Genomic DNA, 16,217 nt, shown 5'->3' on the forward strand with positions numbered 1-16,217 from the left:
ATATGTATATATATATATGTGTGTGTGTTTTGTGACACTTTTTTGTTTTGCAAAACAGTTAACCACAGCTCTGAGGATGCAGTAATCATTCTAGCGTAAATCTCAATTGTGCTCAAGCAATTGTGTTTACTTTCAACTTGTAATACCAACGCAATTTAACCTGCGTGCAAACGATTGTGAAAACCCGATATTGCAAAAACGTGCAAAAACATTTGTGCTCCACTCTTAATCTGGTCCTAAATAAATGCTAGATAAAGGATGCATTTAAAGAAAAGATTAGTCTGAGGATAACATGTAGATGTGTTTTTAAAGTTTCATTTGCTGTTTAAATATTGACAAAATAACTGTAAAGTTTTAGTTCAGGAGTGTCAAACTGGCGAGCCCACAGGCCTCATGCGGCCCACAACCTAATTTTTGGCAGCACACGACACCTCCATGAAAAATAATAATTATAATATGCTCAACTTAAAGAGCGAGCGCGCTTACTGTTAGGGTTGCACATGTGTGCAACCTCCATTCAGCTCTCCATTACAATGACTATATCCCTTTGTTCCGGCATTGCAATTCATTTGTATAGCGAGCAGCTGCGCTACGGTAGCAAGATCATTAAAACCCTTGAAACTTTAGGTATGAAAAATGGCCCGCGACTTAAAGGGACAGTATACACTCATTTTCATATACATGCATGTAATAGACACTACTATAAAGAATAAGATGCACAGATACTGATATAAAAAATCCAGTATAAAACTGTTTAAAAACTTACTTAGAAGCTCTCAGTTTAGCTCTTTTGAAAAGGTAGCTATACTTGTCATTGTGGTTTTTAAATAAGTTGCACAGTGAAGTCATCACGTCAGTGCGCGTGACGTCACCACGCAAAACGTGAAGCCCTGGCAATGCCTGTCACTATACAGGCCAGATCGCCAGGGTAGGAGCGGGTGGGAGCTCCCAGATCTCCCTCAAGGTGGGATAGTGCTAGCGACGGCTCTGAGCCATCGTTAGCACCTGACTGAGACATTTTGTGACGGCTTAGAGCACTCAAGGGTGTAAAGTGTAATTTGTTTGGTAGAACAAATAGTCCTGTGGACATTCGTTTTGGACAATTGAATGTTGATAAGAAAGAAAATCCATTAAAATTCGGTAATCTGTTATTTACGTTTTTTTAATGTTACTTTTGTTTTTTCAAACGTTCATAATTAGATTGAATATCCACATCAGAAATTTCAAATGTAACATTCGATTTAACAAATACTATTCAGAAGTTCAATAGTTCAAGTGAAAGGGAATTTAGTAAATTGATACATAATAGATACAAATATATATCAATTTGAATGTTTCTATTCGAATATTACATTTAAAGAATAGAAATTGTATTACAAATATATTGATTCAAATTTTTCTAATTCAAATATTGCATAATTCGAATCAAATTATTAGAAAAATTTGAATAGAATATTACATTTTAAAGAGAGCATTAGAAATACTATTACATTAAACGAATCTTTGAATGTTGCAGAACATTCACCCAGCCCTAGCAGCCAATGGTTGTGCTGGATTTAACAGTGTTCTGCACTTCCATTTCTAACAGGAACTGAAAAGCTCACAATTTCAGAATGGAATTACAGGAAAAGGGGACAAAATAATGAAATTATATTGCAGAGTTTTTTTTTTTAATATACGATTTATCATTTTATTATACCATCTCAAAGTCTTTAATGTCCCTTTTAAGGATTTAAAAACTCTGGCCAATTTGTAACATAATAGCAGTGTTAAATTATTTGTATATCTTTATTTTGCATGCTGATTGTTTTGTAACTCATTTGCTGGTGGCTATTATGCATATATAAATAGCCTTTATTGTCCTATTAATTGTTTATCATACTTTTTTTAAAGTTTTTTTCACAACATTATTATTTTGCTTTGGGTAAATTCTAGTTGGAAAAGAACTCTGATCTCTGGTTTATGTGCGTAAAGATTTTCTAGGGTGCACTTCCCAAGCCTTGTGTATACAATGTTATTCAAACCTTTCATGACTTTGGGGCCTATCTATCAAGCTCCGAAAGGAGCTTGACAGCCCGTGTTTCTGGCGAGTCTGAAGACTCGCCAGAAACAACAGTTATGAAGCAGCGGTCACAAAGACCGCTGCTCCATAACCTGTCCGCCTGCTCTGAGCAGGCGGACAGACATTGCCAGAAATCAACCCGATCAAGTACGATCGGGTTGATTGACGTCCCTCTGCTGGCAGCCGATTGGTCGCGAGTCTGCAGGGGGCGGCGTTGCACCAGCAGCTCTTGTGAGCTGCTGGTGCAATGCTGAATACGGAGAGCGTATTGCTCTCCGTATTCAGCAAGGTCTGGTGGACCTGATCCGCACTGTCTTTGACTTTGATAAATAGGGGCCTTTGTGTACACATAACATTACAATTACTAGATGTACACTTTACAAGTCATGTAGCTTATTTTTCTGTGGCAAATGGAAACTTTTCCCCCCTGTTTTTTAACTAAAGGAACACTTTCATATCCCTTTAAATTCAGAATATCAAGCTAATCAATGTGCCTGCCTTTTTTATATTCTTAATCTCAACAGGCAAATGAAACCTTAGCATGGCTTGACAAACCCTGGAATCACTGGCTCATAGTATTTCGCCTCTGGCTCCTAATGTTTTTTTGTATTATTATCCAATATCTATATACAAATACCACTATCTGGCTCCTAAATATTCTTACTGGCTCCTATATTTTACATTAATTTGATGACCTCCTGCCTTAGTGTGTCCAAAAGCTCTGACTTAGAATAACGATCTTAGAGATCACCTGTCACAATGACTAGTATTAGCCACACATGGTCTCCTTTACTAATCACTGTGCAAGTAAATTGGATAGGGAAATCGGGTGTCATCATTGGATTCCTTATTTGTCCTTCTATTATTTCTTAGAAGAATTCAAAACATTAAAAGCCAGAGCAGATAATTCTCTAAACCATGAAACATACATAACAGAAACCATGTCACCTTGGCTAAGCAGCCAGAAAATTCTTGAAAGCATTGACAAACATATGTCTGTGGGTGTTGTAAAGAGAAATGGAAAACTGTGCTTAAATAAGTTTCTTGGAATTTTGCTGGTATCACTGACTGTTTAGTGGTGTAATAGTTATGACATTTTTAGTGTCCCTTTTAATCTTGAATCTTTATTTTATGTTAACATTTCAGCTGCCAAGAAAAATGTCTGGCTGGAGAAAGAGGAAAAGGCGAAGCAGCTGCGAGAGAAACAGCTCCAAGACCGAAAGAAGAAGCTGGAGGAGCAGAGGCTGAAAGCCGAGAGGAAGCGCATCTTGTTAGAAGAACGCCAGAGGTTAAAGCAAGAAAAGAACAAGGTATTGACTGCGCTGAGAGGCCATGTTTATCTGTAGAAAAAAAATTCCCACCAATCCCTTTCCTAATTAATATTTCGAACATGTTTTGTTTTAGCCATGCCATTCGATTCATTGTCAAATATGATAATTCTATTAGAAGACATATACCAAACATAGGAACTTGCTCCACATTTTTAGCAGCAAGTTATTATTATAATTATTTCTATTATCATTTTATAATTTTATTTGTAATATGTACCAATTTTTCTAGTGTTGGGAGCACGATACTGATTTATGGTTAAAAGGACATAATAGCCTAAAAAAAATCTGACTAGAAAATATCACCTGAAGATCTGTGTAAAAAAATTAAGAAATGTTACCTCAAAATGTCCTCAGTAGCTACATTTACTGTACCAGATATTTAAACGTTTGTGTGATTTATGTGAAAAATAACTCGGAATAGGATTTTTTTAAAGTAATAGCTAAGTTTGGAAATTTCCTTGTAAAACACCCTCAGTGGCAGTTTCTCCCATAAATTCTCTTTGCCTCATCTCTGGTATTAACGAGCACTAATCTTTAGGAGAGATATGAGGCTGTGGTCAACAGGAACACAAAGAAGACGTGGGCAGAGATTCGCCAACAGCGGTGGTCATGGGCAGGAGCACTAAATCAGAACTCTCCAGGCAACAGAAGTAAGTAGAAATAATGGCCAATGAACATTAAGCAGTGAGTATACTTCCAAACAACGTAAGGTTCTTCACCCACCTCCTCCAAGAATAGTCCAACATTCATGACTGATTTTGTATCAGAACCCCAAGTGGCTACTAAAAATGGTTTGTGTTCATCTGATCGCATCCTTTAGATAGGGTGGGAGGATTATACCATACTCCTAAATGCATTGACCCTCTAAATATTAATGTTTTACTGTCTTGCTAAGCTGTCCTTGTGCTGCATGAATTTGTGTAACCTATTTGCTTTTTATTGGTTAATCCCTCACTGCATGTCTGCAAAGCATTGCATGATCCCATCCTTAATCATGTGTAGGGTGTAGGGGTTGTAGGATAAAAGGGGCAACTGATTTGGACATTCATATAATTTCTTTGAGACCTATTTCCTGCCGTCTATGGGTGGTGGGTGACCATTTTTTCATTTTTAGACCAACATGTTACACAGTCTCTAGCGACCCAAAATGTATTCCATTTTTTCACCAAGTCTATTTGCTTGGCAGACCCAATATGACTTGCAGAATATGGAGATGAATAAAGAATGAAGTATGAACAGTAAAATGTTAACATGGTGAGATTACATAAATGTTATAATGGGGCTATTCTTGAACATGGAAGATTTACTTTCTCACCAACAATTACGGTGATCTTGAAACTCTTAAAGGATCTTCTGTCCCCAAATATGCCAAGAGCTGTTGTGTATAGTAATTATTCACCATTACTTACGCAAGTAATGTCTCAAAATCATGCTGTAAGATTAAAGATACGTACTAAATCGTATTTGCCATTTTGGCTTGATGGCATTTTATAGAACACTTCTACTCTTTGAGATTATTTTTCTACTGTGCAGCAGAAGACCAATGTAAGCCTGCACTCCATATAGGGGTATTAAAATTAATAGATTTTTATTGTTTGCTGTGGCCAATTGAAGACCAATATAAATGAGTTTCATGGAAGATGTACCCATCTTCTCATAGGACAGTGGGGAAAAAACACAATTTTCAGAGCTACATTTTAGAAAAGGCGGGTAAAATAAGTAAAGCTTTTTGCAAAGTTATTCTTTTCAATGCATATTTGCATGTAATGTTCTTTTAACTCTAGCAGGTACCTTCGCTGCAAAAGACGCAGTCATACAAGCTAGCAAACCTTTCTATCGCTTCTCCAAGTCTAAGTAGTGGGAAGGTACAGAAGTGTCTACTTCTGGTGCCAAGGTTTCCAAAGTACATTTTCCAAAATGATAGCCATCAAGCCAAAATGTTTTACATTGTAAACAAAACAAAACAACAAAAAACTTAAATAAAAGAAAAACAAAAATAAATCTTTATCTTTAATTGTTGAGCATGTATTGTGAACATGACAGAGAGCCAGATTGGCTTTTTCCTTTCCATTTTTGAGCTATTTTGATCATTACTGCATACAAATTCCTATTCCTTTCGCTTGGGGTTCCCTTTATACCCTGCATTAAATCTGGCGGGACTGCTGAGACCATTGTGTGGTGTGACCTATTGCCAGTAACCGGTTCCCTAATACGGCGCCTCCTTTGATCCCAGGTGCAAACAGATGTTCAGTGTCTGCTGTAAACCTTCCCAGACATGTTGATTCTATAATCAACAAGAGGTTATCTAAATCATCTGCAACTTTATGGAACTCTCCAAATAGAAGTAAGTGCTTTGGATTATCCTGGCAACAAGCATGGGGCAGGGGAGTAGGGGTTTTATGAGTGTTCGTCATACACAGCACCAAAGTGTACTGATGACAGGGATATATTAAAAAAAGGCAGGATCGGCAAACTTTGTAAGGACTTGAGTGCAAGACTATACTAATAATCAGCTGCTGACACTTGTTTCTCCCCTAGAAGCTTATTTTAAATCTTGTGCAAGCTTTTAACTAAGATCCAGATCTGATAAGAAGAATTTTGTCTTTATGTCCTCTTGCTCAGCTTAGCTTTTGCACCGTTGTACAGCGCTTAGCCCAGAAGGCAAAGAAAATAACTCACTTCACATCCAGGCTTTTTATGTAGGATGTTAACTGTTTGTTTATAGCAATGATACTACTTGTCCCAGGGAAAGTATTGTATTCTCACACATTTTTTTTCCCAAACATTCATTCTTGAAACCTAAAGGGATTTGACACCCACAATGTTTTTCATGATTCAGAAAGAGAATACAATTTTAAACAACTTTCCAATTTACTTCTATTATCTAATTTGCTTCATTCTCTTGGTATTGTTTGTTGAAGAAGCAGCACTGGGAGCTACCTGAATGCATTGGGTGAACGAATAATAGATGTGCAGCCACCAACCAGCAGCTCCTGAGCCTACCTAGGTATCTTTTTTAACAAAATATACGAAGAAAACCAAGCAAATTAGATAATCGAGGTAAATTGGAAAGTTGTTTGAAATCACATGCTCCATCTGAATCATGAAAGAAAAAAGTTTGGGTTTCATGTCCCTTTAAAAGTACATTTTTAGGAAATACAAACTATTTAATTGATTTTTACAAGGTCCATTAATATCGCCGCTCTTCCTACTATAAATAGTTTTGCTAGTATTTTGGCTTAATTTATTCAATTTAAAAGTTATTTTTATACTCCGTAAAGTTGTCATCTATAGACAACATTCTTTAATACAGTGTTTTTCAACTGCTTTCCTCAAAGCACACCACCTGACCAGATTGTCTTGGTATCTGAACTAGAGTTCGGATGAAATACTGCGCTGATCAGTAACCATGGTTACTAACCACCCATCAGCTGATTATTTCACCTGTGCTCTAGTTAAAAAATAATAAAAATATGGCCTGTTGGTGTGAGGTCTGGAGCCGAAAAACGCTGCTCTAATATTTTGTCTAAGGAATTTGTTGTTCCCATTTATGATGATTAAAGTTTATTTAAAGGCATAAAGATGCAGTAATTAAATGCGCTATTGTTTTAATATTTCATCATTGCTTGCAGATCACTAGATGTTTAATCCCCACATTTGGTTAAATACATAGTTTATGAAACCCAAAATGTTTTTCTTTAATGATTCAGACAGAGCATGCAATTTTAAGCAACTTTCTAATTTACTCCTATGTTTCTTTATTTGAAAAAGCAGGAATGTAAGCTTAGCAGCCAGCCCATTTTTGGCTCATCCCCTCTGTAGCGATTGCTGAATAGTGGCTACATTTAGCCACCAATCAGCAGGTGCTACCCAGGTGCTGAATAAAAAATGGTCCATCTTCTAAGCTTACATTCCTGCTTTTGAAATAAAGATACCAAGAGAACAAAGAAAAATAGATAAAGTAAATTAGAAAGTTGCTTAAAAATGCATGCTCTGTCTAAATCATGAAAGAAAAAAAAATGTGGGTTTCATTTCCCTTTAAGCAATAAAATTCTCTTGCATGTTAGAGTATTTAATCATTGCTCTTTTATGTTCCTTTAATATGACTATCAACATCCCCATTGTAAGTATAGGGTATTGTTATCAGTCTGTTGGAAAACGTTTAACACCGAAATATATCTCTGCATTCAATATACATTTCAGAAGGGTGTTTGCTAAACAGTAAATGTTAAAGGGGCATTAAGGTCAAAATTAAGCTTTCATTATTCAGAGCAAGTAATTTGAAACAACTTTCCAGTTTACTTCTTTACTTAAGCTATCTTATTTGTTTTGTTCTTTTGGTATCCTTTGTTGAATAGCATACCTAAGTACCAGTAGCAGCAGTACACTACAAGGAGCTAGCTGCTGATTGGTAGCTGCACATATATGCCTCTTGTCAATGGTTCACCCAGTCTTGCTACCAATAGTGCATTGCTGCTCCTTTAGCAACGGATACCAGGAGAATAAAGCCAGTTTGATAACCGAAATTCATTGAAAAGTTGTTTAACATTTGTATGCTCTGTGTGAATTATGTCAGAAAAAAAATGATTTCCTTTTGACAAAAAAGAGCATCCCTGTATTAAAGAATAGGCAAAAAATACACCTTCTTTTAAAAAAATTAACACGAGCATTGATCTGTTAGGATAAAAACACATAAGTATTTTGCCCTACATGGAACTATTTCTTACACAGACTAGTTTCAGTTTCACGGAAATACTCGTCACCAGATCAGGCCTCTCACATATGTCAGAAGCGTGTGGTTCCTAAAGACACAGGCCCCTTCATCCCTGTGGAGAAAAGGATAGTGCTAGAGACGAGCTTGTCCTTTTAGAGAATTTGTAAACTTGCTGCTTATTCTCACAGATGGATATCTGCTAAACAGCTTACAGTTTAGTGTATTTCCTTCTCCTAACTGTTTGTATGAATTACAAAAGACATGATAGAGCTTAGACAGCTAACATTAATTGAGGGGGGGGGGGGGGAAGTACTGTCTTTTGTAGCAGTTTAAAACTGTACGTTCTTTGTGTGTTTTGTTTTTTGTCAAGAGGAAATTATGGTGGTATTTTTAACAATAGGAAGCTGTGTTGGAATTCCTCGAATTCTTCCTCTTTATGGCACACCACTTTATTTTTTTCACTGCTGCTGTCACACACTTTAGTACTAAAAACAAAACAAACAAGGCTGTCAAACCCAGAGGGTTTAGTATGGAAGGGACTTAATTATATTTAAAGGACCACTCATCAATGCAGTAGAATTACAGAATTAAAAAGTGCATACTAAAAAGACAATGATTTAACACACATACTCTGAATTTCAAGTAAGCAGTATATTTTTTTTCTGACAGATATATTTTTTTCTTCCATTTTCCGGTCCCCTATATCATGTGACATACATCAGCCAATCACAGACTAGTGTACATATACCCTGTGAACATACTCAGTAGGATCTTGTTCCCCAGAAAGTATGAATATAAAAATACTGTAAAAACTTTATAATGGAAGTAAATTGGAAAGTGTCTTAAAACTGCATGCTTTTTTCTGAATCATAAAAGTTGATTTTGACTTGAGTGTCCCTTTAACTAGCATTGTAAAACAAAGGTACAATAGATATTTTTTTAAATGTGTGTGTGGTTTCATTATTGATTGTACAATTAAAGGGACATGAAACCCTAATGTTTTCCTTCATGATTCAGATGTATGCAACACATACAGTTTTAAACAAGTTTCCAATTTACTTCTATTATCTAATTTGCTTTGCTCTCATGGTATCCTTTGTTGAAAATCATACCTTGGTTCGCTCAGGATCAGCAATGCACTTCTGGGAACTAGCTGCTTATTGTTGGCTGCACATATATGTCTCTTGTGATTGGCTTACCTGATATGTTCAGTTAGCTCCCTGTACTACATTGATGCTTCTTTAATAAAGGATACCAATAGAACGAAGCAAATTTAATAATAGATGTAAATTTGAAAGTTGTTTAAAATTTATATCCTCTTTCTAAATCATGAAAGAAAAAAAATTGGCTTTCATGTCACTTTAAAGTTGTACTTCTATATCCTAAGAAACCATGTTCAACCAGTAAGTGTGTCTTATAGTCCATTCCGTTTGTAGTAAAAAATGTTTTGTGGTGTAGTATTTGTTTTACACTGTTGTCACAACAGCTAATCTCTATCTCTTTTTTTTATCTCTTTACTCTTCTTAATTGTTTTCTTTCTCCAGATCGTAGCCTTCAGCTCAGTCCCTGGGAGAGCAGTATAGTGGACCGGCTTATGACGCCAACCTTATCTTTCCTCGCTAGGAGTCGTAGTGCTGCCACTCTTCCAGGAAACGGTAGAGACCTGAGTAAGAATACTCTGGGTGTATTGGGAGGTTTGACCTATATATACATAGACTGGGAAGGACATGTGGCGTCTTATTCTTTCTTTTATATGTCAGGTTGCTTTTCTGAGTTGCTTTTCCCATCCTAGGTTCCCTTGTGTGTCCTCGCTCTGCATCAGCAAGCCCCCTGACTCCCTGCAACGGTCACAGGCACCGCTGTTCAGACCGGCGAAAGACCATAGCCAGCAGTCCTGATGTGACCCCAAGGAAGAGGAGAGATTCATCCCCGGTGATTATCAAATCCAGTAGTGTGGGATCTAAAAAAAAACAGCAACATTAAAGACATTTTATTTTGCCTGTCTTGTTCATCTTTTAAAAAAAATATTTAAGGGCGATGTAATAATTGATAATAAATCATGGCAGTGTGACATCCTTAAAGGGACATACTAGTGTAAAGACAAAATACTGTATTTTCTTAGAGCATATTATTTTTAAACATATGACACCAATTATGTGCTTAACTCAAACATATATTAAATACATAGTCAAGGATTTAGAGTAGTTAGAGATACAGATGGTGAACAAATGAGTTATGGGTATACATGCATATACTTCATTTGCTGCCTGTTTCCTTACCTGAAGCAGAATAGTGGTGTTTCATGGGTACAACTTGACTACATTTCCCCCCCTCCCCACAATAATGTCTTAGCACCCTTTCTATATATCAAATACTTTTCAAATCGATTTCAGAAAAAGAAAGAAAAGAAAGAGAAAAACAGAGAGAATGAACGGGAAAGGAATGCTCTGAGTAGGGAACGTGTGCTAAAGAAGCGTCAGTCTTTGCCTAATACCAAGACTCCTCTGTCTCCAACACCTAACATCAGGTCAGTTTAATGAAGATAAAGCCGTGTCTTCTCTATTTATCTGGCATTTCATGTGTAATGGTGTTCCCTCCTCCATTGCAGTTTCAAGTCTAAAAAACGTCCATCTTCACCCTCCACTCCCACCCGCCGCACAGCTTCACCAAGCCCGGGTACCTCAGGGCCACTTACCCCAAAGGCCCCATCACCTAAGAGTACACCAGTGATGAGGAGCAAGTCCAAGGTAGACAAGCCCAAAGAGGAGAAAACTCCCAGCAAAATCAAAGAGAAGAAGGTGGAGAAAGAGCGACAACCATCACCAGCTCCCCAACTGGATGATTCAATCAATGTACAGCCAGAAGCAGAAAGCACTCCCACTGTTACACCAATAAGTACAGGTCCATACATATTAGACTACTTATAAAGAATCTACACCTAGATACAACCTTAATTTGTATTATAACATTTGTATTTATTTTTCTTAAAAATTAAAGATCGAGCAATTACTCCACCGGCCACGGTCATCACTCCTGCGCCATCTACCCCAGCTCCCATTCCTCTGCCAGCCGTCACTCAGTCACCAGCGCCATCCCCCAGTAAGCCCATGGCGGGCACCACAGACAAAGACGAAGCCGCTCGTCTGCTAGCAGAAAAGAGGAGACAGGCCCGAGAACAAAGGGAGAGGGAAGAAGAGGAAAGAAGGGAGCGAGAGGAAAAGGCGAGGTAAGTTCTACAAGGGACACCTTTACCAAGGCTTTAAATTATGCAAATTTTAAGAGTTTATATTCTGTTTTATATTTATGAATGAATATTTTTACCCCCAGGTTTACTCACACTGAGTTTGGTTTTTCATGCTATATTAAAGGATATGAATGTCCAAAATTTTCCATCAGAAGACTTTTTTTTTATAAAATTTTTATTGCAGAAAAAGCAACAACAAAAAATTCACAAATCTCTCAGTATGGGACAATAGCATAGTGATAATAATAATAATAATACAAGTGTGTTCAGGCCATGGCAAAAATATACCCCTTTGGACAAAAATGGCCTTCCAGGTGAGGCTTAAATGGATAGTATATTATAAAATTGTTTTAACCTTAATGTGTTTCCAATTACTTATTTTACCAAGTGCAGAATATAAAATGTATGCAATTTGCTATTTAGGGTTTATTTGTTTATATTTAATAGCTGATTTTGTGTTTTAAAACCACGACCTAATAAAATGGGATGATCTTGTAGGTATAATCAGATCTCATTACTTTCACATTGTGTACATATACCTGCTTCTTTATCTTATATCTGTCCGTAAACCAATCACCAATACCTGGAGAGAACAATGGAAAATTCATATTTTATTACCTTATCTCTTGGGAGTGTAATTTCTTCTACTGGCTGTGTCAACACTGCTTGGCCTTAAGGCCAAAAACTTTCAGGATAGGTGGGGATACCACAGGCTAAATCAACCATTTCAAATGCCAATATAAGGGTAATGGAAATACTTTTAAACAATTTAATACACTCTAGCAGGTAAAGTGGATCATTGGGAACAAATTAAAGGGGAGAATGTTTTTGAGTAAACCGTCCCTTTAATTCTTGTGCTAATTTTAAAAAAAAGCTTGTGCTAATTAAACGAGCAGCAGTGCACTACTGGGAGCTAGCTGAACACTTTGGCTGAGCTAATGGCAAATGGCATATACAGTATGTGTAGCCACCAATTGAGTTAGCACCCAGTAGTGCACTGCTACTCCTAGATCTACCTGGGTATGCTTTTCAACAAAGGATACCAATAGAACAAAGCAAATTAGATAATAGAAGCTAATTGGAAAGTTATTTAGAATTGCATGGCTCTATCTCATTCATAAAAGAAAAAATCTTCTTTTCATGTCTCCTTAAATTTGCTAACTGTGATGACAATTAGTCCGGGCCCATTTGGTTTATAGGTAGATACAACCTGCTCCTTTTGTAAGACATGTCCTAGTTAGGCAGTAGAGAAAAGGGGAAATATAATTTAGAGCATAAACATAACTTAATATCTCAAATAAAAATTGTATAGAAACTGTAACAGTGTTAAATCATTAGCTCAGTATGTCAGTGCCTGATGTATCCAAAAAGAAAATCAATGCTACAAAGAGCTTGTGTAAGACATAAACTAGAAAGTCTTTAGAGAGGGGAAGGAAGGGAGGTTGAGGGTTTCCTGCTACTTTTTCAGTTTCTAAAACAATTTAACTGCCTATCTAACCACGCACCTACTCCGTTTGAAGGTTTCAAGGTTATTTTTTACATTGTTTTCCCAAAACAAGTAGATTTGATTAAATTTATTGGGGGGGGGGTTTGTTATCATATAGGTGAACCCCTCTAAGGTCTAAGAGTTGGCACGTTCTACGTTGGTGGACACTTGTTTAGGGAACGATTTACTATATATTTTGCATGAAATTAGTAATTTTAAATTTAGAAACATATTTCGCTGCAATTTGCCTGCAAAGCTTATTTTGTAAAACAATGCTCTTTTCATTTTGCTTAAAGGGTCAACATTTAAATTTCCTGATTTAGAGAATGCAATTAAAACAAGTACATCCATTATCACAATGTGCACGCTTTCTGAGGCACCAGCTACTATTGAACATGTTCAAGAGTTCACAGTATATAGGTATTTGTGTTTTCTGATTAGCTGATGGCTGTCACATAAAGCAGGGGAAAATAGAAGTAACTTTGAAATTTGTTTAAAAAAAAAAAGAAGTCTACTACTCATTTGAAATTCAGACTAAGTGCTATTGGATTGTCTTTTTATAATGCATGTATTGATTATGCAATTCTACTATATTTAATGGACCTTAACTGCTGTAAAGCAGAGAGAGAGAATCCGTTTTGGACAAGAAAATAGTTTTTGGTTTAAGGAAAGATTGGGATACATAATGCAGTTGAAAATGGGATTTGTTTTTTGCATATATAGCATATTTCCCTCTTAATTTTATTTTAATCTCTGGTAATACTTTCAAAAGATTATAATAATTAGTGTTTTTTTACTTTTAGGAATCAAAGTATTCAGGGCAAGATTACAAGTGGAGCGCTAAATATCACTTAGGCGAAAGCGATATTTGCACTCCGCTGGGTAACACTAGCGCACTGTAATGTGCACTGGTAATACAAGTTGAGGGTAATGTAAACACAAGCTCACGTTTGCATTGCTGGGAAGCATTGTGCTCACAAGAGCGCGCTTCCATAGTCTCCAATGGGAGCCTCGTTCTCATGTTTTGTGACACGGCATGAGAACTAGCACAGCAAAGGGGTAAGTCACGCATCGATGGCAGCAAATTGTAAATGTATATGCTTATATACATTTATAGTTATGTCTTAATAAGTTAATATGTGTATATACACATATTAACACATACATATATATGTATATAGGCATATACATACAGTGGATATAAAAAGTCTACACACCCCTGTTAAAATGTCAGGTTTCTGTGATGTAAAAAAAATAGACAAAGATAAATCATTTCAGAGCTTTTTCCACCTTTAATGTGACCTATAAACTACACAAACAAACTGAAATCTTTAAGGTGGAGGGAAGTAAACAAAAAAAACTAAAATAATGTGGTTGCATAACTGGGGATGTAGCTGTGTTTAGAATTAAGCAATCACATTCAAAATCATGTTAAATAAGAGTCAGTACACAGCTGCCATAATTTAAAGTGCCTCTGATTAACCCTGAATAAAATTCAGTTGTTCTAGTAGGTCTTTCCTGACATTTTCTTAGCCGCGTCCTACACAAAAGCCATGGTCCGCAGAGAGCGTCTAAAGCATCAGAGGGATCTCATTGTTAAAAGGTATCAGTCAGGAGAAGGGTACAAAAGAATTTCCAAGGCATTAGATATACCATGGAACACAGTGAAGACAGTCATCATCAAGTGGAGAACATATGGCACAACAGTGACATTACCAAGAACTGGATGTCCCTCCAAAATTGATGAAAAGACGAGAAGAAAACTGGTCTGGGAGGCTACCAAGAGGCCTACAGCAACATTAAAGGAGCTGCAGGAATATCTGGCAAGTACTGGCTGTGTAGTACATGTGACAACAATCTCCCATATTCTTCATATGTTTGGGCTTTGGGGTAGACGGCAAGACGGAAGCCTTTTCTTACAAAGAAAAACATCCAAGCCCAGTTAAATTGAGCAAAAACACATCTGAAGTCTCCCAAAAGCATGTGAGAAAAGGCGTTTTGGTCTGATGAAACCAAGGTTGAACTTTTTGGCAATAATTCCAAAAGATATGTTTGGCGCAAAAACAACACTGCACATCACCAAAAGAACACCATACCCACAGTGAAGCATGGTGGTGGCAGCATCATACTTTGGGGCTGTTTTTCTTCAGCTGGAACTGGGGCCTTATTCAAGGTAGAGGGAATAATGAACAGTTCCAAATACCAGTCAATATTGGCACAAAACCTTCAGGCTTCTGCTAGAAATCTGAACATGAAGAGGAACTTCATCTTTCAGCATGACAACGACCCAAAGCATACATCCAAATCAACAAAGGAATGGCTTCAACAGAAGAAGATTAAAGTTTTGGAATAGCCCAGCCAGAGCACAGACTTGAATCCAATCAAAAATCTGTGGGGTGATCTGAAGAGGGCTGTGCACAGGAGATGCCCTCTGTTTTTGCAAAGAAGAGTAGGCAAATCTTTGCAAGTCAAGATGTGCCATGCTGAAAAACTCATACCCAAAAAGACTGAGTGCTGTAATAAAATCAAAAGTTGCTTCAACAAATTATTAGTTTTTCCTTCTCCTAACTGTTTGTATGAATTACAAAAGACATGATAGAGCTTAGACAGCTAACATTAATTGAGGGGGGGGGGGGGTATTGTCTTTTGTAGCAGTTTAAAACTGTACATTCTGTGTGCTTTTTTTGTCAAGAGGAAATTATGGTGGTATTTTTAACAATAGGAAACTGTGTTGGAATTCCTCGAATTCTTCCTCTTTATGGCACACCACTTTTTTCCCCACTGCTGCTGTCACACACTTTAGTACTAAAAACAAAACAAACAAGGCTGTCAACTGCAGAGGGTTTAGTATGGAAGGGACTTAATTATATTTAAAGGAGCACTCATCAATGCAGTAGAATTACAGAATTAAAAAGTGCACACTAAAAAGACGATGATTTAACACACCTACTCTGAATTTCAAGTAAGCAGTAGATTTTTTTTCTATTTTCCGGTCCCCTATATCATGTGACATACATCAGCCAATCACAGACTAGTGTACATATACTCTGTGAACTTGCAAACATACTCAGTAGGATCTTGTTCCCCAGAAAGCATGAATATAAAAATACTGTAAAAACTTGATAATGGAAGCAAATTGGAAAGTGTCTTAAAACTGCATGCTTTTTCTGAATCATAAAAGTTGATTTTGACTTGAGTGTCCTTTTAACTAGCATTGTAAAACAAAGGTACAATAGATATCTTCTAAAATGTGTGTGTGGTTTCATTATTGATAGTACAATCAAAGGGACATGAAACCCTAATAACAAATTATTAGTTTAAGGGTGTGCACACTTATGCAACCATATTATTTTTATTTTTACTTCACCTAAAATATTTGT

The 16,217-nt window shown here is 36.7% G+C and overlaps 1 protein-coding gene across 4 annotated transcripts in view; it reads left to right on the forward strand.

Moving 5' to 3' along the window:
* Nucleotides 1-16,217, forward strand: part of MAP7D1 (MAP7 domain containing 1) — a 216,799-nt gene that overhangs the window by 141,122 nt on the left and 59,460 nt on the right. The window contains exons 4-11 of one of the 4 annotated variants that reach the window (XM_053707015.1): nucleotides 3,209-3,372; nucleotides 3,932-4,043; nucleotides 5,627-5,737; nucleotides 9,652-9,762; nucleotides 9,900-10,039; nucleotides 10,501-10,634; nucleotides 10,716-11,008; nucleotides 11,105-11,333. In XM_053707015.1, the coding sequence (XP_053562990.1) occupies nucleotides 3,209-3,372; nucleotides 3,932-4,043; nucleotides 5,627-5,737; nucleotides 9,652-9,762; nucleotides 9,900-10,039; nucleotides 10,501-10,634; nucleotides 10,716-11,008; nucleotides 11,105-11,333 (1,294 nt within the window). Of the gene's footprint in view, nucleotides 1-3,208; nucleotides 3,373-3,931; nucleotides 4,044-5,626; nucleotides 5,738-9,651; nucleotides 9,775-9,899; nucleotides 10,040-10,500; nucleotides 10,635-10,715; nucleotides 11,009-11,104; nucleotides 11,334-16,217 lie in introns of all 4 variants that reach the window. The other 3 variants (XM_053707014.1, XM_053707018.1, XM_053707016.1) reach the window with 3 other exon arrangements.

This window comes from Bombina bombina, chromosome 3 (genome assembly GCF_027579735.1).
Source record: "Bombina bombina isolate aBomBom1 chromosome 3, aBomBom1.pri, whole genome shotgun sequence".
Classification (NCBI taxonomy): domain Eukaryota; kingdom Metazoa; phylum Chordata; class Amphibia; order Anura; family Bombinatoridae; genus Bombina; species Bombina bombina.